The sequence below is a fragment of the Plasmodium gonderi genome (genome assembly GCF_002157705.1).
Source record: "Plasmodium gonderi DNA, contig: Chr12, whole genome shotgun sequence".
Taxonomy (NCBI): Eukaryota; Apicomplexa; class Aconoidasida; order Haemosporida; family Plasmodiidae; genus Plasmodium; species Plasmodium gonderi.
The window spans coordinates 850699-876710 of NW_021628937.1; the positions used below are offsets into that span (position 1 = coordinate 850699).

Genomic DNA, 26012 nt, shown 5'->3' on the forward strand with positions numbered 1-26012 from the left:
GTTTGTGAGCATAAATATCTTTGTATTTATATACAGTATGTGTTCACATGATAATTAGTTAAACCTGGAAGCAATTTTAAAGGTAGGAAACATGCGTGTCCTAACTTATAGTTCGAATGGATTATGTAGGCAATAATACAGATTTTTTTTTTTTTTTTTTTTAGAGGTGGTGAATAAATATTTTTATGTCTACTAAAATAGGCTTTTTAATTTGTATGAATACGGATATGTGATCTTCTTCGTTTTTGCGTTTTCACACATGGATACATTTTCTTAAAGTGTAAACATTGCTATCATTTCCTAAGCAGTAATTAAAAATGATCACACAAAGGAATAAAAAATAATAAATAAGTAAACAAATAAATAAACAAATAAATAAACAAATAAGTATACAAATAAGTATACAAATAAGTAAACAAATAAGTAAAATAATAAATATAAAAAGAAGTAAAAAATTATAACGTTCATTTGGGGGAATGTAATATTCGCGATGAGCACTTATAAATAAAAAAAAATGCACACTTTGAAGAGTGTAAAGTGCACTCCTTGGAAAGAACAGAATATACGATTTGAAATGAACAAGTATATTTTCAAAAAGGAAGAGAAAACCTTCTGAGGTAAAGGGAAAAAAAAGAAAAAAAAAAAAAAAAGAATACTTTTTTGTGTAAGAGATTTTCCATCAAAATAGATTAACATTTTGGCATGTTTTTTTTTTTTTTTTTTATTTTATTTCTTCTTGAAAATGGCCAAACGTAGCTTTATTTATTTGGACTTATACGTTACAGCAAGGAAGAAACAAACATGATTGGATAAAAATTGTGTGTTGATGGATGGAAATTCATTCATTGTACATTATTTTGCTTTACTTAGACTTTCCATTTTTACTTTAAGTTATGTTTTAGGTTTTTTTTTTTTTTTTTCCCCATACTTAGTGGGTGATATTTATGACTACTTTTTGTAGAAGCGAATTTACAACCCCATAATTATGAACGGCTTGGATTATAGAAAAAAAAAAAAAAAAAAAATAGGAAGTGTCCACGCAAAAATTATAAATTGTCTGGGGATAACAGGGACAAATCAGTATTTCCAGTGGATTCATATTTAGTTACCTTTAGCCAATGTAGCCATTAAATCAAGGGAAAAGGGAAAAATAAGAAAACACATAATTACACATTCGAATATATACATACATAATTTCGCCATGGTGCTTATCATTAAAAAAAATCCAAAATTTGCATGGTCAAATGTACGCTTTAGTGTATGGCTTCGTCGTTTTTCATGTAAGATCCATTTAAATAAAAAAAAAAAAATGATAATGGCTAGATATAGTAACTTTTTTTTGTAGTTCCGCAAATGTATAAGACGCGTAAAAAGTGTCTCTCGCTACAGATGGAAAAATAATGTGACTAAGAATTGTGTTGTAAAACTTGTGGATACAAAATTGTGTGAAAGGGAATATGAAAAGAAAACTATATGTGTATATATACGCAGGCATGACGAAAATGTTTACTTCCTTCTCTAGGTGTAAGAATGTGTTTCTTTTGTTTTATCCATATATATATTGTTTTTATTTATTTTTTTTTCTTTAAAATAACTTAAATAAGTTCATTTCATAAAATAAAAGAAAAATGTAAAAGAAATGTTGGAGATGAGGGTAAGACGACATGAGATAAAAAAAAATAAATTAAAAATAAGATGGTCAAAATTTACATAGTATTTATAAGTGTGCACATAATTGTGAAAAAGAAAAAAAAAAAAAAAAAAAGATCCACGCGAAATAAGATAAATGAGTTGAGAAAAATGCGAAAGGTTTACAAATTATTTTTTTTCTCATGATATAAATCCATAACCGTTTTCCTATTTTCATATTTTACATAAGATTTACTTATTTGTTCATTTAATGGGACTAGTACTAGTAGTGTTTTTTTTTTCTATTTTTATAAATAACAACTTTTTATTTTTACAATTTTATCTAATTTTTATTTTTTTTGCGTTCCTGATTTTCCCACATTTTTGCCGTTTATGTTAATTTCTTTTTCTTTTTTTTTTTTCCCACCTTGATAAGATTTTCGAATTACAATTTGTCCTTTTCTATCTATGAGAATATTACACATTTAAAAAAAAAAATAAATAAATAATGAACTAACGCCAACGTAATCCTAGGGAAATATTAATATTTTATTTTTTTCCTTTAAAAAGCCGTAAAGCAAAGCGTTAAAATGAAAACTTTGCTAAATGTGTATATATGTGTTTTATATATATACACGAATGTATGTGTGTGTGTTTTTTTTTTTTTTTATTTTGTTTATATGCATCCAATGAAAAAATTGTGCCTTTTTTTTTTTTTTCCTTTTCCACTTAATAATTAAATTGATTTGAGGATAATTAAAATAATATCACATAATTTTTGCTACGAAAAACGCAATAGTACACAATGTGAGAAACTGGGAAATTCGCGGATACTTATTTACATACATGCGTGAATACGTGCATACGCATGTCACATTTTTATTAATCCTATTTTTGATCTTGTTAGCACAGTGCCAACATAGCATTTTTTTGTATTATTTTTTAAGAAGAACACTGCAAAAATTCATAGGGACTTTCTGAAGCATCCTTTATTTTTACTACATCAGGTAAGTCACCTTAACATAAATCAGCACATACCTACAACTGTTCGCATATTTGTTAGCTAACCTCCAAATCATCCACATAACGTCCATTTCACATGTCAAAAAAGTGTAAGAAAAATATATATATATATATATATATATACATACATTATTACATAGCAGGAGTAACCACTGAACTTATTTTTATGCATAAATATGTAGACAAGTTTTTTTTTTTTTTTTTTTTTTTTTTTTTTTCTTTGTGCATAACCCTCCAACTCGCAGAAAAATGTCTAACGAAGAATATGATCATCTTTATAAGATAATTTTAGTTGGGGATGCAACTGTGGGTAAATTCAAAAACAGAGCAAAACAGAACAAAGCAAAGCAGCAACAAAATTTTTCATTTGCTGCACTCATGTAAAACATCGTGTTCATACTACTCCTCCAACTTTGCAATTGCACAATTGTGATTTTTTCCTATCAATATACTGCTTCAAATTTGCGAACAAATTGGGTATTATTTTCTGACTGTGCAGGCAAAACTCATTTATTATCGAGATATATAAGGGGATCTCTTCCCAGTGTTGCAAAGGCGACAATTGGTAAAATGGATAAGAAATAAATTATTAAAGCCAAATTGGAGACAATGTTTGCATCATATATTATCACCTTCTTTTACATGAGGTAAGCTAATTTATTTTTATTATTTTATTTACTTTTTTTTTTTTTTTTTTTGTAATTTATTTTATCCCTATTATAGGTGTCGAATTTGCCACAAGAACTATTCCATTGGCCGTAGGTGGAACGGTGAAGGCACAGGTAATATAATGAAAAAATTATAAAGTTTTGTATTTTATTCACAATGGATGACTATGGGGATGGATGGGAAAACTTACCAAGATATATATATATATATATATATATATATATATATACATGCACTTGTATGTATCTTTGCATATGTAAACTTATTTTTTCCCTTTTTTCCCTTTTTTTTTTCAATCATCTTATTCCCTGTGTACACGAAAATTTACAGATATGGGACACGGCAGGACAAGAAAGGTATAGAAGCATAACGAGCGCTCATTACAGGAGAAGTGCAGGAGCCATATTAGTATACGACGTAACAAAGAGAAAAACGTTTCTTAGTATTTCTAAATGGCTAGAAGAGATTCGTCAGAATGCTGACAAAGACATTGTCATTATGTTAGTGGGGAACAAGGTTGATCTGGTAGATCAAGATGAAAGTAGGAGAAAGGTGAGATATCTGTTTGATTATTTGTACACGCGAGTGTGCGTGTGCGTCTGCATATGCTTATATTGCGACTTTTTGCATACCCTATTTGTGTGATACTCTGATTTGTAGCATTAACTCTTTTTCATTTTATTTTGTAATGTCCACATACTCTGAAACAATACACTCCCTGAGGCATAGAGCGAACAGAACAACTCCTCACATATATATTTTTCTTAAAATGCAGGTAACATATGAACAAGGAGCAAGCTTTGCCAGGGATAACGATTTATTTTTTGCAGAAGCTTCTGCTGTGTCCAAGTTGAATGTAAAACATGTATTCGAAAATTTGTTGCAAGAGATATATAACAACAGAATGAAAAATAACAACGGAACTTTTAGCACTCGTAGTAGTGCCACTTGCGAAAGTGCTATTCAGTTAACGAAGGCGAAAAGTATAATAAAGTTAAATGATTTAAATGATAATGGTGATGAATCAGAACACAGAAACAGGCCTACGTGTTGTTAATATGAACAGAAAAAAAAAAAAAAAAAAAAAAAAAAAAGGTACCTTTTCTTGAGCATACAATTGAAGTAACCATTTTGGAAAATTTTCTCCCAATCCGCGTGTGCCGTTAAGCAACAATTAATTGTTTTTCTTTTGAAAAAAAAAAAAAAAACGTGATCATAACAGTTTTTATCACGTCACATTTAATATGATAGTAATTTTTTTTTTTTTTTTTTTGCCTTTTTAGCATTTGTCTAATATAATCGTTAAAGTTGTTATATATATACATTATTGTGAATGCGTTTTTTTTTTTTTTTTTTTTAATTTCCACATTTGTTGTATAACAATACGTATTCTCATAGCAATGCATTTACCTAATGCATTCGTTTTATGCAATCATGTTATATAATCCCTTTGTGAAATAACATTATCATATTTACTTATTTTTTTGTCATAACTAAAATAATACTTTTTGATACCTATAAGCTTCTTGCTGCTTTTTTTTTTTTTTTTTTTTTTTTTTTTTTAAATATCTATTAATGTATTTTTTTAAAGTTTTTATTTCAATATTCCTTATAACCTAATCATACTTTCATATTTTTGTGCCCATATCTATTTAACTTTAATTGATTTTTTCCGCCGTGCTCAAATACATCAATTTTACTCTTCTTTTTTGTTAAAAATAAAATAAAATTTTTTAATACCTAAAAAGTTTTTATATTATTTTTTTTTTTTTTTTTTTTTTTTTTATTAAAATAATTTTTTTTTTTCTTTTTTTTTTTTTTTTTTTTTTTTTTTTTTTTTTTTTTTTTTTTTTTAATATCTATTCATGTATTTTTCTAAAGTTTTTATTTCAATATTCCTTATAACCTAATCATACTTTCATATTTTTATGCATTTATCTCTTTATTTTTCTTTCCAAACTATTTTGTTACTTTTTTATTTTTTTTATTTTTTTATTTTTCATTTTGCCGCTTTATACCTCCTAATTCGAAAACATGTGGCTGATATTTTTTTCTATCATGAAGACACAAATGGGAATTGACAAATAGAAGAGTGAATTGGCAATATTCTGTTTCCCTTACCTCCCTTGGAGCATAAAAAGTTATGTCTTCCAAATGTGCATGAAAAAAAAAAAAAAAAAAAAAAAAAAAAAAACAGCACTAATAAAGGAAGAAAAGAAAAAAAAAAACGGTGTTTTAAAAAAAGGAAAAAGAAAAATCAATGTGTTAAATAAGAAAAAAGAGCTGTGTTAAAAAAAAAAAAAAAAATTTAGATTCCATATGAAGCACAAGTTTCAACAAAAATTGGATGAAAATGGATATCCAATCCATCATTATTTGGTGCATAATTTATCCATTTGTAAAATGCATATTTGCTTATTATAAGAAAAATACAGAGAACTATGTTTGCCTCATGTATATAATTTTTTGTGAAACCGATACAACTGAGTTGAAATGTTCCTCGAGTAGAAGTAGGATTAAGTAGGAGAAAAACAATGAGAGAAAAAGAGAAATCGGAGGAAAACTTAGAACCTTCTTCCTTCGTCTTTTGCAAACTAAAAGTTTCCCATTTTTATATGCCATTGAATATGAATGAAGATGGTTTGTAGGAAACAACACGGATATGTCTTTTATTTCTCACAGGCGGGACTAGGCCTCATCGCTAAGATCTTTCACAATTTTCCTGCACGTGCTACGTAAAAAAGAAATTCTTAAAACGTGGCAAAACGAAATGACCATGCATGCATACATACGTGCATACGTAAATACGTGCATACATAAATACGTGCATAAATAAATACATACATACATATAAATATATATATATATATATATATATATATATATATATTTTTTTTTTTTCTTTTTTTCTCAAATAGTAGCCTACTTTTAATGTCCACAACTTTGCTGTGTTCTATTTGTGCTTTCACACGTAGTGCTTTATTATGCAAAGTGTAAAAGTTTAAGCATATATGCGCGCCCGTTAAAAAAAAAAAAAAAAAAAAAAAAAAAAAAAAACGACCTTTTCTTCACAATTTTTTACATGAGAATTTCTTCTTTTTTTTTTTTTTAACACTTATTAAACGAACGTGTTGATTTTTTATTAAAATATGATATATGTACATATGAATATATAATGGATTTTTATGTATGTATCACATTTAGAACTTATCAATTTTTGTTTCCTTTTTACGTTGCAACTATTTTGTGGCTACTTTAGGATGTTATAATTATTCCACCTATTGAACAAGAAAAACCATACGTCACTCAAGGAGTGTTTTTACATATATCCTGTAATAACACTAAGTGAGTGGGGTATACCCATTCAATTTTTCATCAATTCACTATTATGCAAGATGTAACATGAAATGAGATAAGCAGAATGTTTATTAAATATGGGTATACCGTTAAGTAAGCAACAATGTTAAATAATTTCACTCGTAGTTTTGTGTAAAAACTGCACCGACACATTGCTATATATTTTTTTATTAAAGATTTTCTTTCAATTTCCTTTTCACATGGTAGTTTGGAAATGTAAAGGCAACCGTCACACATGTATAACACATATAACTATAGTGATCACCAGACAAAGCTTTGCACCTACTTCAACTCCCATTTTGGAACTGAGAAGGTTAAGAAAAAAAAAAAAAAACTTGCATATATACATATGTAATAGGAAGAGAAGATGCTTCTCAAAATTTTGGTCACCTATATATATATATATATAACAGTGCACATATTATATACTTATCTATTTTTTTAAGTATATATAGACAATTCATTTTTAGAGTACACTGTTCTAATGCATGTGTTGCACATGTATTGGTACATTTACATGTATATGTTTTTATAAATACAGCATTATATACAATTGTTATAGTTTACTTTTCCTTTTGCTTGTGAATGAATTTAATTCATAAGTGCTGATTTTTTTTTTTTTTTTTTTTCAATTCCCCTGTATACATGCATTAATATAACCATGGGCACACACATAACCTTTTCTTATATTTGCTGCTTTACATAATCGTTTCTTACTCCATATTTTTCATGATATATATGTAAAAGCATGTGGCATATTTGTCACTTGATAAGTATACGTAAGTGCACTTTGGAGGTATTCATTTGAAGAGGCAAAAAAGCTAGAACCGACGCAGAAGCCTGTGTGCACTCAAGTACATAAACATATTAGCAGCTAATCGGATGGGTAAAGAATCAGACGAAATCATAAAAGCACGAATGAGCAAACGAAGTAGCAAAAAAACGAGCAAACAAAATAGTCAAACAAACGAACAGACGAAAGCGTGAACAAGACAGGTGCTCTTACCCCGATATCACCTACAAAAGGAATATTTTTCCAAAAAAAAAGAAAAAAATGATTATAGCTGTTGTTGGGTGCACACATGGTGAGCTGAAATTCATTTATGCAACAATTGAAAAGCTAGAGAAAGACAATAATTTCAAGGTAGATTTACTAATCTGTTGTGGAGATTTCGAATGCGTTCGATATGGAATAGACAATGAGTGTTTAAATGTACCTAATAAATACAAAAAAGAAGAAAATGATTTCAGAGATTATTTTACAGGAAAAAAAAAGGCAAAAGTATTAACTATATTTGTAGGTGGGAATCATGAAGCTGTAAATGTTTTAAAACAACTTTATTATGGTGGATGGGTAGCTCCAAATATATACTTTTTAGGGTACTCAAATATACATAATATAAATAATTTCCGCATATGCAGCCTTAGTGGAATATATAAAAAATATAATTTTTATAAAAAATATTATGAACATTATCCATATAATGAAATAAGTAAAGTAAGTTCATATCATGTTCGAAAGTATGAAATTGAAAAATTAAAATTAATAAGAGAAAAAGTAGATATAGTTATTACGCATGATTGGCCAAACAATATTGAAAAACATGGGGATGTAAATGATCTCGTGAGGAAAAAATTTCATTTTCATTCAGATGTATACAATAATACCCTTGGAAATCCACATACTGAATTTTTATTAAATAAATTGAAACCACATTTTTGGTTTTCTTCTCATTTACATGTAAAATATTCAGCTATTTTTTTACATAATGATAAAAAAAATTACACACGATTTCTTTCATTAGATAAGGCTGAACCAAGAAAACACTTTATCCAAATTTTGAACATTGAGAAAAGGAACAACATACCATATCTTAGGTTTGACCATTTGCCTAAGTCTACAGCTAATAACGACACAGATGGAAAAAGTGTTTTTTTCAATGAAGATTATGAGAAACTTTTGCAGCATGTGGAAGATGTGCAGCGGAGAGATGCCGAGGAGGATGCAAAGGCTGACACAGACAAGGTAGATGCAAAGGCTGACACGGATAAGGTAGATGCAAAGGCTGACACGGATAAGGTAGATGCAAAGGCTGACACAGACAAGGTAGATGTAAAGGGTGACACAGACAAGGTAGATGTAAAGGGTGACACAGACAAGGTAGATGTAAAGGGTGATACAGACAAGGCAGATGCAAAGGATAAGAATTGCAAGAATCCAGATGATGGCATACGTGGAAGCAAAGTTGTTCCTAAGTTAAACGAGAAAGGTGCAACACAATCGAACGATCAGCTTAACAACAAGGAATGGGAAGGAGCAGAAGCAGGAAATGTAGAAGCAGGGAACACAGAAGAAGGGAACACAGAAGAAGGGAACGCAGAAGCAGGAGGAGAAACAAATGGAGGCAAGGACCCCAGCGAGGAGCGTAAGCAATTTTACATATGCTATGACGAAGAGTGGCTAGCCATTTTAAAAGCCAACCACCATCTTATTTCAGTGAGTAATAACAAGGATTACAATTTGGAGAAACTGAAATATCCATCGAAAGAGGACTTTGAATATATTAATGAAAAATTGAAAAAACTTGAAAAAATATCAATCAAAGGTAAGGATTATTATTGTGTCCACGGTTACAAAAACCCAAGTTATAAACATTTATGGGAGCAAAGACAGATATTTCTAAACCGTTTCGATTTTCAAGAGCTGAATATATATAACGAATTTGAAAAGGACTTTTTTGCAGAGGAGGTGAGGAAGATAGAAGCTGGACTCCCGTTGGAAGAACCAAAGGTGGTTGAAGATGATGAAGTGGGAGAATATGGAGAAGCAGAACATGTGGATGAAATGAGTGTAGTAGAGAACAATGGTCAGTATAATCAGTTTAACCAATATAATCCATATGACCTGCACAGTCAGCATAATCCGTATGATCTGCACAGTCAGCATAGTCCATATGACCTGCACAGTAAGCATAATCTGTATAATCTGCAGCACAGTCAGCATAATCCATATGATCTGCACAGTCAGAACAATCCGTATGATCTGCACAGTCAGAACAATCCGTATGATCTGCACAGTCAGAACAATCCGTATGATCTGCAAAGTCAGAAGAATCAACTTAATCAGCATAAGCTGTATGATCCAATAGGCGAAAATGAGGATAGTAACCCGAACGTGCAGAGTATACCCAATTCTGAAAATGTACCTGGCGTCGAAGGTACTAATGAGACCACATAAAATGTTAACAGCATTGGTTTCTGATCAATCAGGATAACCCAAATAAACAAGTAGAAAGTATAACCCTATTAACATAACTTTTATTACGACGCTTACGACAAATTTCTGAAAATTGTTCTCTATTAAAGTAGAACAACAAAAAAAAAAAAAAAAAATACCTCAACGCAAGATATGCACATAGAGAATCCTTTTTAAAATTATACGTTAACTACATATTTCTTTTTTCTTTTTTTTTTTTTTTTTTTTTTTTTTGTCACCAAAGATATACATCGTTCATATGATCTTTGCCTTTTTCCCCTGTGAGCATCCATCGTCTACTGGGTAAAGGGCTAATATAAGGATACATATGCAAGGGAAGAGAAAATTTCAGTTTGTGTCTACTTTCATGCTTGAATTAAATTTCTGAATTGTTACAGTCATCACTATGCATGCGATTTTTAAATATACAACCGAGGTTTGAAAACGAGAAAGAATATTAATGTTCATACGCCTGTTAATACGCCTGTTCATACGTCTGCTTATAAATCTATTCATGCATACTTTTGTGTGCTCATTCTGGTGAGCCTCTCCATGTTGGCACCTTGTCTGCGCATTTGCATCCAATTTGTTTTCAAATGTACCAAATGTCAAAATGGAAACAAGTGCCATTAAGTGTTTCCACCAGTGAATATATATATGTCCATCCTTCGGTCTATCTATCTACATATCTACCCACCCACATATCTACTCATATACGTGTCTATTTTTTATCCCCCTTTTGGTTTTCATTTTTACATATAATGATCCGTCGACCATTCGTCAAATAAGAGAAATGAGAATCCTTTATTTTTGATTTAAATCGAAGAAGAGTTCGAATCCCAAATGGAATTCCCACCCATGTATATTTTTTGTAGAGATGAGCACGAACACTATTGTATGCAAATGGTCACATATTAATATGTATGTAGAAAGTGTGATTTTCCTAGAGATAATCTTATTAATTCCATTTTTTGCATATGCATATGAAACGATCCTATTTTTTGCCAAATTGGGGAAATGTGTGTTGGGGAAGGTATATATATATTCAAATTAGTTCATGTGCATATTTCCAAATTCTTAGAAAAAACATGTTAATCTCTGTTATTTTTTTATTTTTTATTAACTTTTTTAATACCATTTCAAATGGAACATATACTTAAAATCTCATTTTACCCCTTTGGTTGACTTCATAAAATAGGGTAAGCTTGGGGTAACTGAAACTTATTGAAAAAAAAAAAAAAAAAAAAAAGTCCTCATTTGAAAAATCTTTCCTTGTAAGGAATAAATAGTTCTTTTTCATGTAACATAGATACATATAAAATTATATGCATATTATTTCTAATGAACAAATTGATCTGTTTCTGAGAAGATCAGACTAATTGGAAATTTACAAAAATGGCAACAATATCCATTAAAAATGAAGAAGACGCTGTTTAATATATTCCCCTTATATCGAAACATGAATGAGAATGCTATTCAACCAATGTATGACATGTAGACACATTTCTGAATATGAATGGATTAAAATATTTTTCAAATCGTCTCATAAATATGAGGATCCTTTTTTTTATTCATTTAGATCCATTCGGTGTGTACGTACACCCTAATTTGTCATGATCAAAAAAAAAAAAAAAAAAAAAAAAAAAAGAGATGAATGGATAGATGGATGGGGGGAAATGTATATCTCCATATTAATACATGCATATTCATTTATATACTTCCTTGTGTATCATCAGAAGAGAATTTTTTTTTCATGCGTCTAGACAAGAAGACAAAGGCTGTTACCGTTTGAAGAGACAAAATATTATTAAAAAGAGAAATTTAGTATAAGAGAAATATATACTTCTTCCTCTCCCCCTAATGTAACTATATTATATAGCTCTCCCGATACATATACATCCATTGTGTGTGTATATATATATATATAATACATACAACAGATTTAAAAAAAGAATTGCAGTAAAAAGAGGGATAAAAATTCGTTATGGATGATGATCTAAGAATAAATGTAAATAAAGAACATGAACCTGGTGAGGTACTCTTGATAAAGCACACTCAGGACGTGAACATGCACGTGAAGGGGAGTACCAATATAAACAGACCACAAGACAAGAGTCAAAAAAAAAAAAAGAGAAAAAAGAAAAAAACGGAGCATGAACATGAAAATGCAAGTGAGCACAAAAATGGACCAAAAAATGGACCAGAAAATGGATCAGAAAATGGATCAGAAAATGGACCAAAAAATAGACCAAAAAATAGACCAAACAATAGACCAAAAAATGGACCCAAAAATGAAAGCCAAAATGAACATGAAAAAAGACTTAACTACTCAATCTCATTCGATTACACGAAATACTACGAACGAGTAAACAAATGGAAGGAGAAAAGACGAGCATACACAAAGACTGGAAATAATGCAGAAAAAATAAATGGCATCATAAAGGCATGCAAGGAAAAAGAGTGTGAACATGAAAAAAAAAAAAATACAAAAAGGAAGTATGATATATCTGGTTGTCAATCAAACCATCAAAGAAAAAACAATAAAACTGAAAATAATGTAAATAGGATAAATAAATTCAAGAAAGAAAACTCTACATTCTTCAAACTGGAAAGTGACACGAGGAATTGTAACCAAAGTGACAACAGTGGAAGTAGTAGCAGAATAAGTAGAAATTGTACCAAATGTCATAAAATATGCAAGTGGCAAAAAAATCCAGACAAGGTAGAAGAAGATGATAAAAAAAGGGCATTGTTCTGTGGATGTAACATTAATTATAAAGAATTGGATACAAATTTAGGTAGAAATATAAATGTTAAGAAACTAACAAATGAATGTAGAAATGAAAAAAACAAACAAGAAGAATATCATAATTGTAAATGCGTTATGGTGAAGAACAACGAGGAATCTTTCTCTTCCTCTTTTCACCACAGTGAAGAAGATATAGATTCTAAACAGGATGAAAAAGACAAATTAACTAATATGCATGATAATGCAAAATCGAATGAAACAGTAATACAAAGTGAAGAACAAATAATATATTCACATGACCAACAACTAGTATATTCAAATGAAACCATAATAGACCAATTAGACAATGCAGTAAACCTGAACCTACAGATTTCCAACTTGAGAAATGTTAACCTAGATCAATTAGAAAGAAACAGTTGCAACGGGAAACACATGAACTGTGGAAAAAATCAAACGATTCTTATTAAATCAAACAAGCCAAATTTAAACACTCCTAATCATTGTTTAGCAAAATTGAACTCTAGCAATATTCTCAGAACTCAAATGAAGGAGATATTCCATCCGAATTATAGCAAGACAGAACAAGAAAAAGGAACTAAAAAGAGAACCCCTAAAACTAGTATATATAACGAAAGGTCGCAACTTTTGAAGAATAATATCTTGGAAAATATTGGCGAAATGGATGATATCACCAGTTCAAATTTGAAAAAAAATAACAAATTTTACTCGAAAATAGAAGGAAATTGTTCTTTCCATTCGAAAGGATACCACAATGGGCTCGCGAATTATTGTCATCCAAGTGACTTGTCCAAGGACAGCTTCTGCAACCACTTCTGTATCGGCTTCCATAAGCACCACTATAACTGGCCGTGTAACTCATCCGTTCTGAACATCAAAAACCCTTTCGCTTACATCTACAAAAGTGCCAAATTTTTTGGAAACGCTGAAGAGGAATGCAGAAAAGAGAAAAATGAAAAAAAGTTGCTACGAACGATTAGTGGACTATGTGTAAATGAAATGAAAAAAACAAATATATATGAACATGAAAGAAACATAACAGAAGACACCACATCCACATTAACTGTCAAAAAAAATGACCTTTTGTTTAGTTTTGAGGGGAACCATTTTAACTCTTTAGATAATTTTTCACTACTCAAAAACAGGGAAATAGGAGAGAAAGAAAGTGAAAGAAAATATAACACAGGTTTGGAAAAGTACACACGGAGAAGAGAAGAAATAGATGATAACTTTGAGAATCAATTCAGAGTAAAATTGCCCAATGAGATGAGGTTAAATATGTTAAGTGACTTTTCCAAATGGTGCGATGCACACGAAACACTCAGATGTGATATCCCTCAGAATGATGATATTCAAGATAGAAGCCTACATCCCACGAAAAATGGGATCATCCAAAAAAAAAAAACGCTAGCTGAAGATGGAGAAATGAATACCTTGAATATGTGCCGAAGAGTTGAATTCGAAAAAGAAGTAAAAAGTTTGAACTATCACAAGAAATTAATAGATATAGGAGAAAAAGACATAGAGAATAATTTTGATTTATTTTTATCTCTTTTTATGAAGTATGAACAAAGAGAACCATATCTTTTCTGTCTATTATGTGATGAAGAACTAACAAAAAATTCCTTTTTTTTTCAAAATTGCATAAAACCAATTTTTGATGATTATAGAAAGTCTAAATTTGAAAAATTGAAAAAAGAAAAATATAAAAATAATTTCCCCTGTACAAATATGAACGACATACATATAAATAAAATAATTATTGAAATTATGACACCTTCTATAAAAAAAAAGTACCTGAAATATGTAAGTGAATTGTACGATAAAAAGGAATACATGTTTAATGATATTAGCGATTCACACGAGTTACAAAAAGAAGTATTCGAAATTAACAATAAAATAGAAAATTTGAATATTAAGTCACTAGATAAACACAGAAACGAATTGTCCATAAAATCAAATAGTCATTATGAAAAAAAAATAAAATTAATTGAAAAACCAAAATGGAGTGATGAAAAAAACTTAAAAAAACTACTACAAAAGCAACAAAATTATAATCCTTTTACCATTTTTGGAACAAGTATAAAAGAAGTGAATCTAGAAGAAGTTTTCACCCTAGATGTATACAATAACTATGTAACCAATGAAGACCGATTTCGAAATAAAATTTTGTACGATCTATATGTAGGAAAGTATATACAAAATTTGTACAACAAGATAGACAACCGTGAATGGAACCTTGTTCTAGATTCTCTCAAAAAACATTGGAAATATTTTACAAATCTGGAATGTAATATGTTCTTAGATCCATTATTATTAGAAGAAATTTTATGGTATATAGATGATAATAAAATGTATAAGGATAAAAGTGAAATCATGTATACGTATGAAAATTGCTTCTGCCCTACTCCAGATCCTGGAAAAGAAATAAATTTAAATGACGAAAAACATTTTGCCAAATCGATGGGAGAGAGGTATACTTCTCACCACAGTATAAAGCATAAAAACTTGTCTTTAAACGAAGAAAATGTATACCCTCACAACACTTTAATTTTAAAATATGATGATATTAGTGTAGAAAAAAATGCATTAACTTGTACTCTCAGAGATAAGGAAATGTTGACAAAAGAAGATCTACTTTTTAATATACCAAGACCATCTAGTGCTTTCTATTATGACTCCGACTTTTTCGAAAATAAAATAAAAAAAAACATGTTTAGAAAAAAGGTGAAACGTCGAAAGGACACTATTGACGAAGATGTGGTAACCTCAAACGTCGAACCATACGTTATAAAATATAAATCCAAAAAATGGACATCTCAAAAATTTTTCGATAATTTTTTTTCCAATTACTACCTCTACAATTTCGGTAGAAGTAATCGTATGTATAATTCCATAATTTAGTGTCCTTTCCTATTTTCTTTTTTGAATGGGGAAGAATCTGCTCATCCTTTTTAGGGGCGTGCATGCAAAGATGATTCCACATATAATGACGCATTCACACATAAAAGATACTTGCTCACATAAAGATGAATACACATAAAAGAGTATATTTGCACCAATGTTTTTCCCCCTTTTTACCGTGTCTATTATGCATAGTTTGTAAAACATTTTGCATATAAGTGACACATGTTGATGAAAAATTTTAATTCAAAATATCACAAGAAGTATTATATCGCACACTCTAAGGTGTGTGTTTGTGCAAAAAAGAAAAAAAAAAAAAAAAAAAACTATTGTATATATTCTAAATTTTCAAACATAACTTTGCATATTTTTTTACTAAAAAAAGAAAAAAGCTACAATGTGTAATTTTGCTCCTGTAGAACTCACGTATACCAAGTTCAAAGAGAAGAGAAAGTAATTACTTATTTTTTTTTTAAATTTAAAGAACATTCCTAATTATTCATTTCCCTTCTGTGTGCAAAAAAAAAAAAAATATATCTCCACGTATGCTCATATTTACACACCTTGCAAATGTAATGTTTATGCATTTTACAAACCTGATATATATAATAACGAAGTTGTCATGTGGACATATATACTTATCTTATGTAACTAGAACAAGCTAATATGTGCTTGTATACATATATCATCTACGTTTTCTATTTTCCGTAAAATTTAACAAGCTAATCTCACCACTTGATAATTTAACAAATTAAGAAATAGAGATGTCTCTAAAAAAAAAAAAAAAAAAAAAAATTCATAAAGACACTGTACTTGTAGAATGAGATACTTGTAATTATAGAGTATTCACTAGTAATATGTAAAGATTCGTAAAATGAATATTTATATAGGAAATAACATTTCTTTATATAAATTAAGAATTTTATGAAATGTGTTAAGAAAGATGAAAAAGAAAATAAAAAAAAAAGATAAGAAGAGTTATAAGTTGAATGCTTATTTTCTTTATTTCAGACAAATCGCAACTACTTCACTTAAAACATTTCTGTTGTTTTGTTAATACTTTCTCAGTTTTCCTTCTTTTCATAAAGCTAATAACGAACTATTTTATAAAAACAGCGAAAACATGTTTTCACATAAATAAAACATGAATGTTCATGTAAAAAAAAAAAAAAAATACTCAAAATGCAAAAACATATGTTTGCATACTTTGTTTGCACAAATTTAAAGCTATAAAAATGAGTTTGCATATTTTCCTTTTAGAGTTTTTTTTAAATAATATTATGTAAAACATAAAAAATTTTGTAGACAGTTTTTTTATTCGTTCATTTTTGTCACACAGAATAAACTCATTCAAATTTTACCCACTTTTTGTGTTATGTGTTTCTACTTGTGCTAATTTTACTAACAAGAGTAGATCTACTTATTGATCTGTTTGTCATATCAGTAGTTTATTTACAACTTTGTGTAAAGAGACATGTGTTCATTGTTTAGCATCGTATTTGACTATTACAATATAGCTTTCCTTTTTGCTTTGCACACAACTTTCTTTTTTTTTTTTTTTTTTTTCCAACTAGCTAGGAGCTAATTGTTCTATTTCAGCGTGTGTGTGTGTATTTTATTTTATTATTATATTTCCATGCACTTTTTTCTGAACAATTCGTGTAAAAAAAAAAACACTCCTAGACCTCACCAAAAGTAATGGTGATTTTTAGCCTATGCAGTATTTTATGATTGTTAACGCTATATGTGTATAAATTGTGGGCTTATAGAACATTTTTTTTTTTTTTTTTTTTTTCTTGTTCCAGTGGACAGCTTGCCGGAGTATTTAACTAGTTTAATACCTGAACATTCAGGTGATAAAAATAAGAGTGCAAAAAAAAAAAAAAAAAAAAAAAAAATGTCCATCTATTTTTTATATAGATAACACTGCACACTATGCATCAACACTTGTTAAGACATTTTTTCACTATCAATATTTTTACCTTTTTGTCCAGTGAGTTTTTTTCATAATTTTGTATTATCTTTTTTTTGATTTATGTGTGTTATAATTTTACCATGCCCTTTGTTTTTAACATGTTTTCCAAATTGTCTCCTCAACATTTCAACATACTATTTGTGTGCATGCGAACCCCTCTTTTTTGCTCCTCGTTGTATGCTTGAAAGTGAAAATAAGTATAAGTTAAACTTTTTTCATTTTTATTTAATTTTGCAAATGACTACAACTGATATATTTTAAATGGTAGCAAATGTTCTTTTTTTTTTTTTTTCATCAAGTATGAAACTATGAGAACACATTTAGACATACATGTATATACATGTGTGTATGCGTACAAACTCATGTGCATGTATTTATATGTATTATTTCCTTCCTACCAAAGGCTACGACACAAATTTTGTATATTTTTCCGAGCCGTACCACAAAATTGTAAAGCAGGAGCTTTCTGAAGACCCAGAATTGAAGAGAATTCTCGCGCATAATATTTACGACAACATAAAAAACAACATCGACTATCTGGAAGAGGTAATGGCACTAAAAATCAACCTTAAGTTCGCGCACGACCTAAATTAGCAAACGAAAAAAGTCTAATAGGTGCAGAATGCAGAAGTGATTTTATACGACACGCATACATGAACACACACATACATACATATACATACACGCATAAATGTATGATCGTTTTTTCATTTCATATAGACCCAGTATAACCAGCTCGATTGGGAAAACTGCCAAAAAGACACATCAGACACCGCCCTAGAGGTAGAACTGGAAAGGAACAACTGTGCTGTCAAATTAGGGCACAAAGAGAAAGGAGAGTGCGAATGCCTAGAAAACAAAGAAATCGAAGCAAGAAACATAGAGTTTGTAAATGCAGTAGATAGAGAAACTCCTCTTAATCATAAAACTTTTAATATATTGAAGAACAAGAAAAATAGCTTACAAATTCATCAAATTATACCTCCTCTAAATTCTGACAACATTCCCGAATTTGATCACCATAATAATCGTACAAAAAAAAGTGAAAAATTCCCTAAAGAACAAGATAAAATGAACAATCATAGATATGGATATTACCCACCAAGGAATGGATATGGATATAATCACCATAACATAAGTAATGCAAATGGGTACTATACAAATACATATAATAGAGAGCTTCCGAATTTAACTATGCAACAACACAATATGCACGGAAGAAATAATCTCATGTTTGAAGATGGAAATGTTCCATATGGTCTTTATGGGCAATCTAATTATACAGGAACAAATAATCTCATGTTTGGAGGAAATGCTTTTTCTAATGATCGCAAAACAATGTACAGAAGGAATGAGGAAATGAACAACGAACCTTTTTATAATAATTACCCTATGGCTAGCGAAATGGGCTATAACATGCCTATTCTGCCTGCACAACAATATTATCCAAACATGAAAAGAAATTTAATGAAAGAAGGTTATGTACACGGTCATCACTATGCTAACAGCACAAATAATACTGGTATCTCACCTAAGCCCTCTTCAGAGGATGTAATAGATAAAAGTCGTAAAAAGGAATCGTGTCGAAAAAATATATCCAAGGTGAGAAAAGGTGACATAGATATAAACATAGAAACATCTTCTTCAAACCGCAAGGGTGTTATAATCGATTTGAATATAGGTGTAGGAAATTAGTATACCACAGAATGTTTATGCATATTTTTTTGTATTCTCAGGAAATAAAAATATGAAAGCGGGAGTAAATTATTTTTCCCTGCACACATATAACACACTTACACGCGTGTGTGTCTATTTGCCTCCAATGATATGTTCTTGAAAACTACAGAAAATGAAAAAAAAAAATAACTAAAAAAAAAAAAAATAATAATAAATTGCTTCTCGAATATGTTAAATTGGGCTCGTGGCTTAAGGTCTATGTATTACGATTGAAACAATGACTTTTCAGTGCATTTCCAAATGCTTGCATTTTTTTTCTTTTTTTTGTTCATATTTGTCCCATTTGTCATTTGCCTCCTTGTTTTATTATACACACATTTAGACCCCTTCCCCCCCTTTTAGTCTTTCATACTTCCAATTTTGTTCTCGTGTGATGTTTTTCGAAATTGGAAACAGCTTTTTTCTGTGTCTATTTCCGAATATTGATTAAAGACCCTTTTTTTTTTTTTTTATTTTTCATATTTTATCTTTTTAATCTATTATGAATAATTCATTACACATCGTGGTGTAAAATGTATATCAACTTTCTTTATTTTTCAAAACGAGATGTACCAAAAGTAATCTTTGTTCACATTGGAAATTCTTCCAATTTGTTTTGAATAATAAGAATGGGGTCACAAAAGATGACGATGTTAATATAGAATTTTTTGAATAAGGTCTAAAACATTTCTCTTTGACAAAGTTTGGTACCCCTCACTAAAACTAATGGGGATGATTTTGCGAGGAAGGAGAAAAAAAAAAAATAAAAAAAAAAAACTTAGTGGCAAAGTATAATATGAAAAGTTGAAGGAAAAAAACAAAAGGAGAATGGATACAACAAACTGCCATTTTGTACGAACAGAAATTACATAAACGAATATTTAGATGTGTTAGAAACTTTCTGAGAAATTATATGTGAAATTTTTCTGCCACCGATAAATGGTTTAAAAGGTTAGTTTTTGTAATTGAAAATATTCATGAAAGGACAAAATAAAAAGAAGCCAGAGTTGGTGTGTGTAAAGGGGGTTGGGGAGGAGATGAAAGATGTATTTATTTTATGTTATATAAAAAATAATATAACTATAATGATATATATTTTTAATGGTTTAAAATGTTTGCAATGTAGAGCGATGTACATATGTATATATCCAAATGAGAAAGACAAATTGCACATTCGGATCCATTCAAATATATGGGATCCAAAACAAGGACACAGAAATACAAATAAATGTAGAGAAAAAAAAAAAAAAAAAACCAATACTTTTATATTATTAAAAGTGGTGCGTAAAAATAAATATATATATATATATATATATATATATATATATATATATATATATACATGCCTTTTTTCAGGATTCGTTTAAGAATACACGGCATTTTTTATTGCGTGAACAGGTGAGACTTTCCCAGTCGAGTGAGGGCCACATCACACAGTCATATGCATATGCACGAACGTAGGTATTTTCTCACACTAATACACAATGTGGGGATGAATTCGACGTGGATTATACATCTCGTCCTTCTTCGTCCTCATTTTCTTCCTCATCTTTCCCCGCATCTTTATCAGCATCTTCTTCACCTTCCCCATCCTCATCTTCTTCCCCATCCTCATCTTCATCCCCTTCTTCATCTTCTTCACCTTCTTCCCCTTCCTCCTCGCTGGACATGGAGAAAACCTCTACTTTGTCTTCCTTAGGTGCAACTTCAGAATCGTCAGTTGACTTGTTCCTTTTTCCCTTGTCCATATTATCAGAATGTAAATTTTCCCTTTTCCTTTTTTTGTCTTTCTTGTCAGGTTTGTCCTTCCCTTTCTGCAAATCATCTTCTTGTGTATTCTGATCTTCGTCTATATTTTTAATATTTTGTAATCCACTTAATCTTGCCTTAATTTTTGTGAGGCTAGCATTTTCATAATTTTCAAGAACAGTCAATCTATGGTTGGAGAGTGGTAATTTTTCATTTTCAAAAAAGATCATTTTATCATGTGTGGTGTAAATGTTTCTGTTTTTTCGCTTTTTCTGAATTATTTCAATTGATTTTTTGGACATGATAAGTAGATTCTTAATTTTTAACTTGAATGCATGTATTTTGCATTCCGAAAAATATTTCTTCAAGTATGATTCGATTGCAAAGAAAAATTCAGGAAAAGAAATATGATGAACCATAATCCCAACATAATCACATAAAACAACATGTAACTTATCATATATTTGATGTGCTATAGAAAAATCAGATATTAATTTTTCATCAATTTCTAGACTTGTGTTGATATTAAAATTTTCAATACTCAATCGGACTTGTTGATTTTTGGAAATCGTTCTAACATGCTGATACGATTTCAACCCATTTAAAATACATGTAAAATAAGAAAACAAAGGAATATATTTCTTTTTATCTTCTATTATGCGAATTAGGAAATTAATTAGTTGTAAATTTACAGGTACAAATTTCATGTTATTAATTTTGGTCTTCAAAATGGCAATAATTAATATTGTTAGTCCATACGTCAAATTGTCCAAATTCTGACACACTTTTATGACTTTTGTTAAAAAACGGAGAAGTAAAATCATGTAGCTGCTGTGCAGGTGGAAAATTCTAAAATCTGTCAGAGGGGAACCTGAAACACATTTCTTCTTCTTGTTCTTTTTGTAGTTGTCCTTGTTCTTGTTGCTACTGCTGCTGTGGTTGTTGTTCTTCTTGTTCTTCTTGTCCTTCTCCGCGACATGACTTGCACTGCCTTGACCCAAATTGTTCCCTTCTCGTTCACCCTTTTTATTATCTTCAAATGTTATTTTGAACTCCTCTCTAATTTTCTGGATAATGATCTGGATATATCTGAACGCTATGGTATAAGCTACGTCGTGTGAGAGGTATGTGAACAATTCGATAAGGCAATTTTCTTTAAAATTCATGTGATTCAAAAGGGCAATATTTTGGTAGTTCATCCCGTAATGCATTAAATAAGTATGTATAAATTTTTGGTACACTTCAAATAATAGTCTCTCTATTTGGTACGTTTTTTTAATTTCTACATTTTTTTCATACTTTGGTTTCGATATATTGTTAAACATCATTTTTTTTTTCTCATTGTACAACTGAAATATGTTTTGGATTAGTAGAAATAAAAAGAAATAAATATCACTTTTTTTAGAAAAAATAAACAATTTACACATTTTTCTTAAATATATTTTCCCCATGTTTAACATTACAATCCATCTTAAAATGTTTTTCTTTTTTAATATTTTTATAATACCTGAGCATATATCACTATTGCTTAATTTTCTTATTTTAATAAGCAAATGCTTGAAAAAGTGAATAACAAGAGTTTTATATTTTTCAATATGTTTATAATTTTGCATACTTTGCATACTTTGCATACTTTGCATATTTTTCATATTTTCCACCTTTTCCACATTTTCCACATTTTCCACATTTTCCGCATTTTCCACCTTTTCCACATTTTGAATAGCTTCCATATAGTGTTCATTATGGGAAACACTATTTTTCCCTTGTCCCCGTACGCTTTTGCCTTCCTCTTGATATAATTTATTATTTTTAATACTTTCCAAATTCCACACTTTTAATTTTAATTCTCCCTCATTTGTGATATTATAAAAAATAGTATCCACATTATATAGAACATTGAAAATGACAAAAATGGATGTGTCCACATTCATTACATATTTTGTTCCATATTGTTTTTTAAAATCTTTGGTTTGTTTCTTCGAACCTTTTTTTTGTTTGTTCCTTTTTTCATTTTCACCTTCTGTATGAACTCCCCTTGTCATGTCATCATCCTCCACCTCATCAATAATAAACATATTTAAACTATCTCTAAAAATGGAAAGTACCTTAACCACCTTGCTCAATCTGGCTTTATTACTCATCGAATATAGGTACTCTTTCATATAATCCATATCAATTCGTTTTCCCTCTTTTTCTTGGTCATCCTCATTATCTATTTGTACTCCTGCTTCAGCTCTTGCTCCATCCTCTGCTCCTGCTCCAGCCTCTGCTCTTGCTCCAGCTTCTGCTCCAGCTTCTGCTCCAGCTTCTGCTCCCGCTTCTTCTTCATCTGAGCTTTCCACGTTCAGCTCATTTTTTCTGCAAAAATTTTCAAGGCTACCAAAATCACTGGTGTTTTCGCCCTCACTTCCATATTCGATACTGGCCTCTTCTTCCTCCTCATCGTCATGAGCAATTATAGAATTTTCACCACAGCTAGTGTCACTAATGTTGCTGACACGACTGGCATGGCTAACACCAGAAATTCGCTTTGTCGAATTCCTATCTCCTTGCAATGTTCCATTTTTCGAGAACTTCTTTTTCATGCCCATAATGTTCACTTTCCTATTTTTTGAGGACTCCCCTTTATTATCCATTTTCATGGCCTCTTTTTCTCCTTTGGAGTTTTTTTTTTTTTTTTTTTTTTTTTTTTTTTTGTTTTTTTTTACTTTTTTTTTTTTTTCCTCCTTGGACTCATCTTGTAGTTCCTCCTCCATCTTTTGTTTTTCTTCCAAGCTGTTGACTGTGCTTTCATTTATTTCCTTCAACTGCATTTTTGTATGTAGTGTATAAATTACTTGCATGTATGTGTCACCTTTTCAGATGTTTATATATATTCACGTGTCAAGGGGGTTATAAGATACTCTTTCTTAAACTGCGTTAAGTAAAATAAACAAGCGGCTAATCAAATTGGTCTTCTAAACATACCTATACATAATAAATATATAATATTATGTAAAAATGCTTCTACTGTTAATATGTTCATTCAAAATTAACGCCACAAGATATGTAAACTCGTCTTCTTTGAAAATATCCCTTTTTGTTGTGATAAGAAATTAAAACAATGTTTTTTCCACTTTAAAAATATTATTTTAAAAGGGGGGGAGGGACGGCGGACAAAAGGTTAGGTGGTAATGTAAAAATTAAAAAAAAAAAAAAAAAAAAAAAAAGGATGAAATATATAAAATCTATTTAAATTTTTACATATTTTCGATCAAATCATACTTTTCTTTTATGAATTAATTTACATATGCACTAAGATATATTACCTCTCCTATAGGTAATATATACTGAAGCCAACACCATAAAAATCCTCGCCTCCCTCCCCCTTTAAAAAGTGGTTTAAAAAAAATGTGAAAGATGTTATAATGGAATTTCAATACTATGTTGAGTATTTCTATTATAATTATGATAAAATTCGTGAAACAAATCACCCTTCATTTTTTCGCATAAAAGCAGAAAGAAATGCGATGTCCACATTAAGATGGGGTTAATTATACATATGGACTACATTTTTTTTTTTTTTTTTTGTTTATTATGTATTTCCCTAATAATTTAAGAAACGCACCGCAAACAAAGAGATGATAATATAATCATTTAATATGAAATTTTCTGTTTGTGGAAGTGGCTAGATATTTTCCTTTGCTTCAAAGAAGAAAAGGAGTGTCGCTTGGGGAAAGAGCATTTCATGCATAGTACATCTGTAATACTTCCGAAGCACATATACATATATATATATATATGTATATAACTACCCCATTAGATAAGATACATAATAACATAACACCGTAGGAAGAGAAATTTTTTTAAGAAAAACTTAAGCAGCGCTATTCTATCCCACGTTTTAAACTACCGCAAATTGTTTACTTGCCTACATTTTTTTTTTTTTTTTTTATTCATTATTTTGCATATATATTTATTTATTATTATTTTGCTTTTTTATAAGTACAATGAGTGTGAAGATGATTCAAAAAAAGAAGAAAAAAAAAAAAAAAAAAAAAAGCAAAATAATAATAAATAAATATATATGCAAAATAATGAATATAAAAAAAAAAAAGGAAAAAAAGATAACATATTTTAGAGACTTAAATTTTTTTTTTTTTTTTTTAAGTAAAATAAGTTTAAAAATAAATAAAAAAAAAAAAAAAAAAAAAAAAAAAAAAAAAAGCAAAATAATAATAAATAAATATATATGCAAAATAATGAATATAAAAAAAAAAAAGGAAAACAAGATAACATATTTTAGAGACTTAAATTTTTTTTTTTTTTTTGTAGTTCATTCGCATGCTAGATTGTACGAAGAAATAAAGAGAAATTTTTGCATACGCTGTTTTTTAATATTCATACACATAGGAGGGGTATTATACATGCGTTAAATTATACATATACGCTGTACATACTACAATAGAAGAAAGTTAAAGAGGCAAAAAATGGGGGACACTCCCGATTATGACTAAAAAAAGCACAAATTTCCTTGCTTTGTTTTCAGTTTTGCTTCATTCATCAGAGGAACTGAACATATAAGGCACATCATTACATCCAAACTTCGTTTTGTTCGTACTCTTTATGAAAAAGATGTAAAATAAAATTAAACACATTGAATTGTGAGAATACGTCTATCTATAAAATAAGCAGAAAAAAAATCCTTAGACGATAATCCCATTCTTGCAAAAAAAAAAAAATATATATATATATTTATATTTATATATAAAATGATAATAATAATTATTATTTTGCTTCTTCTTTTATATCATATATGGAACAAGAACAAAAATTACATCATTAATTTTTATTATATTAATTCATTCATTTGTTTTAACAAATCTAAATATATAAGCGACATTAAAAAAGAAATGAGAAAAAACCAAAAATGTTATAGTGATGGATATTTATGAATATAATTTCCACCACAGGAAAGGGGTGTAAAT

At 29.4% G+C, this 26012-nt stretch overlaps 6 protein-coding genes across 6 annotated transcripts; 5 read left to right on the plus strand and 1 right to left on the minus strand.

Annotated features, from left to right (window-relative positions):
• Positions 1-2901: 2901 nt before the first annotated feature.
• PGO_121590 (ras-related protein Rab-11B) lies at positions 2902-4378 on the plus strand (the record flags this gene model as incomplete). Its single annotated transcript, XM_028688953.1, has 5 exons — positions 2902-2962; positions 3152-3217; positions 3376-3434; positions 3652-3873; positions 4097-4378. 5 exons carry the CDS (start codon positions 2902-2904, stop codon positions 4376-4378), a joined length of 690 nt encoding a protein of 229 aa, XP_028544754.1.
• Positions 4379-7732: 3354 nt separating this feature from the next.
• On the plus strand, positions 7733-9916 carry PGO_121600 (Ser/Thr protein phosphatase family protein; the record flags this gene model as incomplete). Its single annotated transcript, XM_028688954.1, has 1 exon — positions 7733-9916. One exon carries the CDS (start codon positions 7733-7735, stop codon positions 9914-9916), a length of 2184 nt encoding a protein of 727 aa, XP_028544755.1.
• Positions 9917-11918: 2002 nt separating this feature from the next.
• PGO_121610 (hypothetical protein, conserved) lies at positions 11919-15605 on the plus strand (the record flags this gene model as incomplete). The annotated part of the gene is made up of 1 exon (XM_028688955.1): positions 11919-15605. One exon carries the CDS (start codon positions 11919-11921, stop codon positions 15603-15605), a length of 3687 nt encoding a protein of 1228 aa, XP_028544756.1.
• A 2236-nt stretch (positions 15606-17841) lies between these two features.
• On the plus strand, positions 17842-19275 carry PGO_121620 (hypothetical protein, conserved; the record flags this gene model as incomplete). The annotated part of the gene is made up of 3 exons (XM_028688956.1): positions 17842-17853; positions 18016-18126; positions 18301-19275. 3 exons carry the CDS (start codon positions 17842-17844, stop codon positions 19273-19275), a joined length of 1098 nt encoding a protein of 365 aa, XP_028544757.1.
• Positions 19276-20804: 1529 nt separating this feature from the next.
• PGO_121630 (nucleolar complex protein 2) lies at positions 20805-23858 on the minus strand (the record flags this gene model as incomplete). The annotated part of the gene is made up of 1 exon (XM_028688957.1): positions 20805-23858. One exon carries the CDS (start codon positions 23856-23858, stop codon positions 20805-20807), a length of 3054 nt encoding a protein of 1017 aa, XP_028544758.1.
• Positions 23859-25796: 1938 nt separating this feature from the next.
• Positions 25797-25979, plus strand: PGO_121640 (hypothetical protein; the record flags this gene model as incomplete). The annotated part of the gene is made up of 1 exon (XM_028688958.1): positions 25797-25979. The coding sequence occupies one exon, from the start codon at positions 25797-25799 to the stop codon at positions 25977-25979; it is 183 nt and encodes a 60-aa protein (XP_028544759.1).
• Positions 25980-26012: the final 33 nt, after the last annotated feature.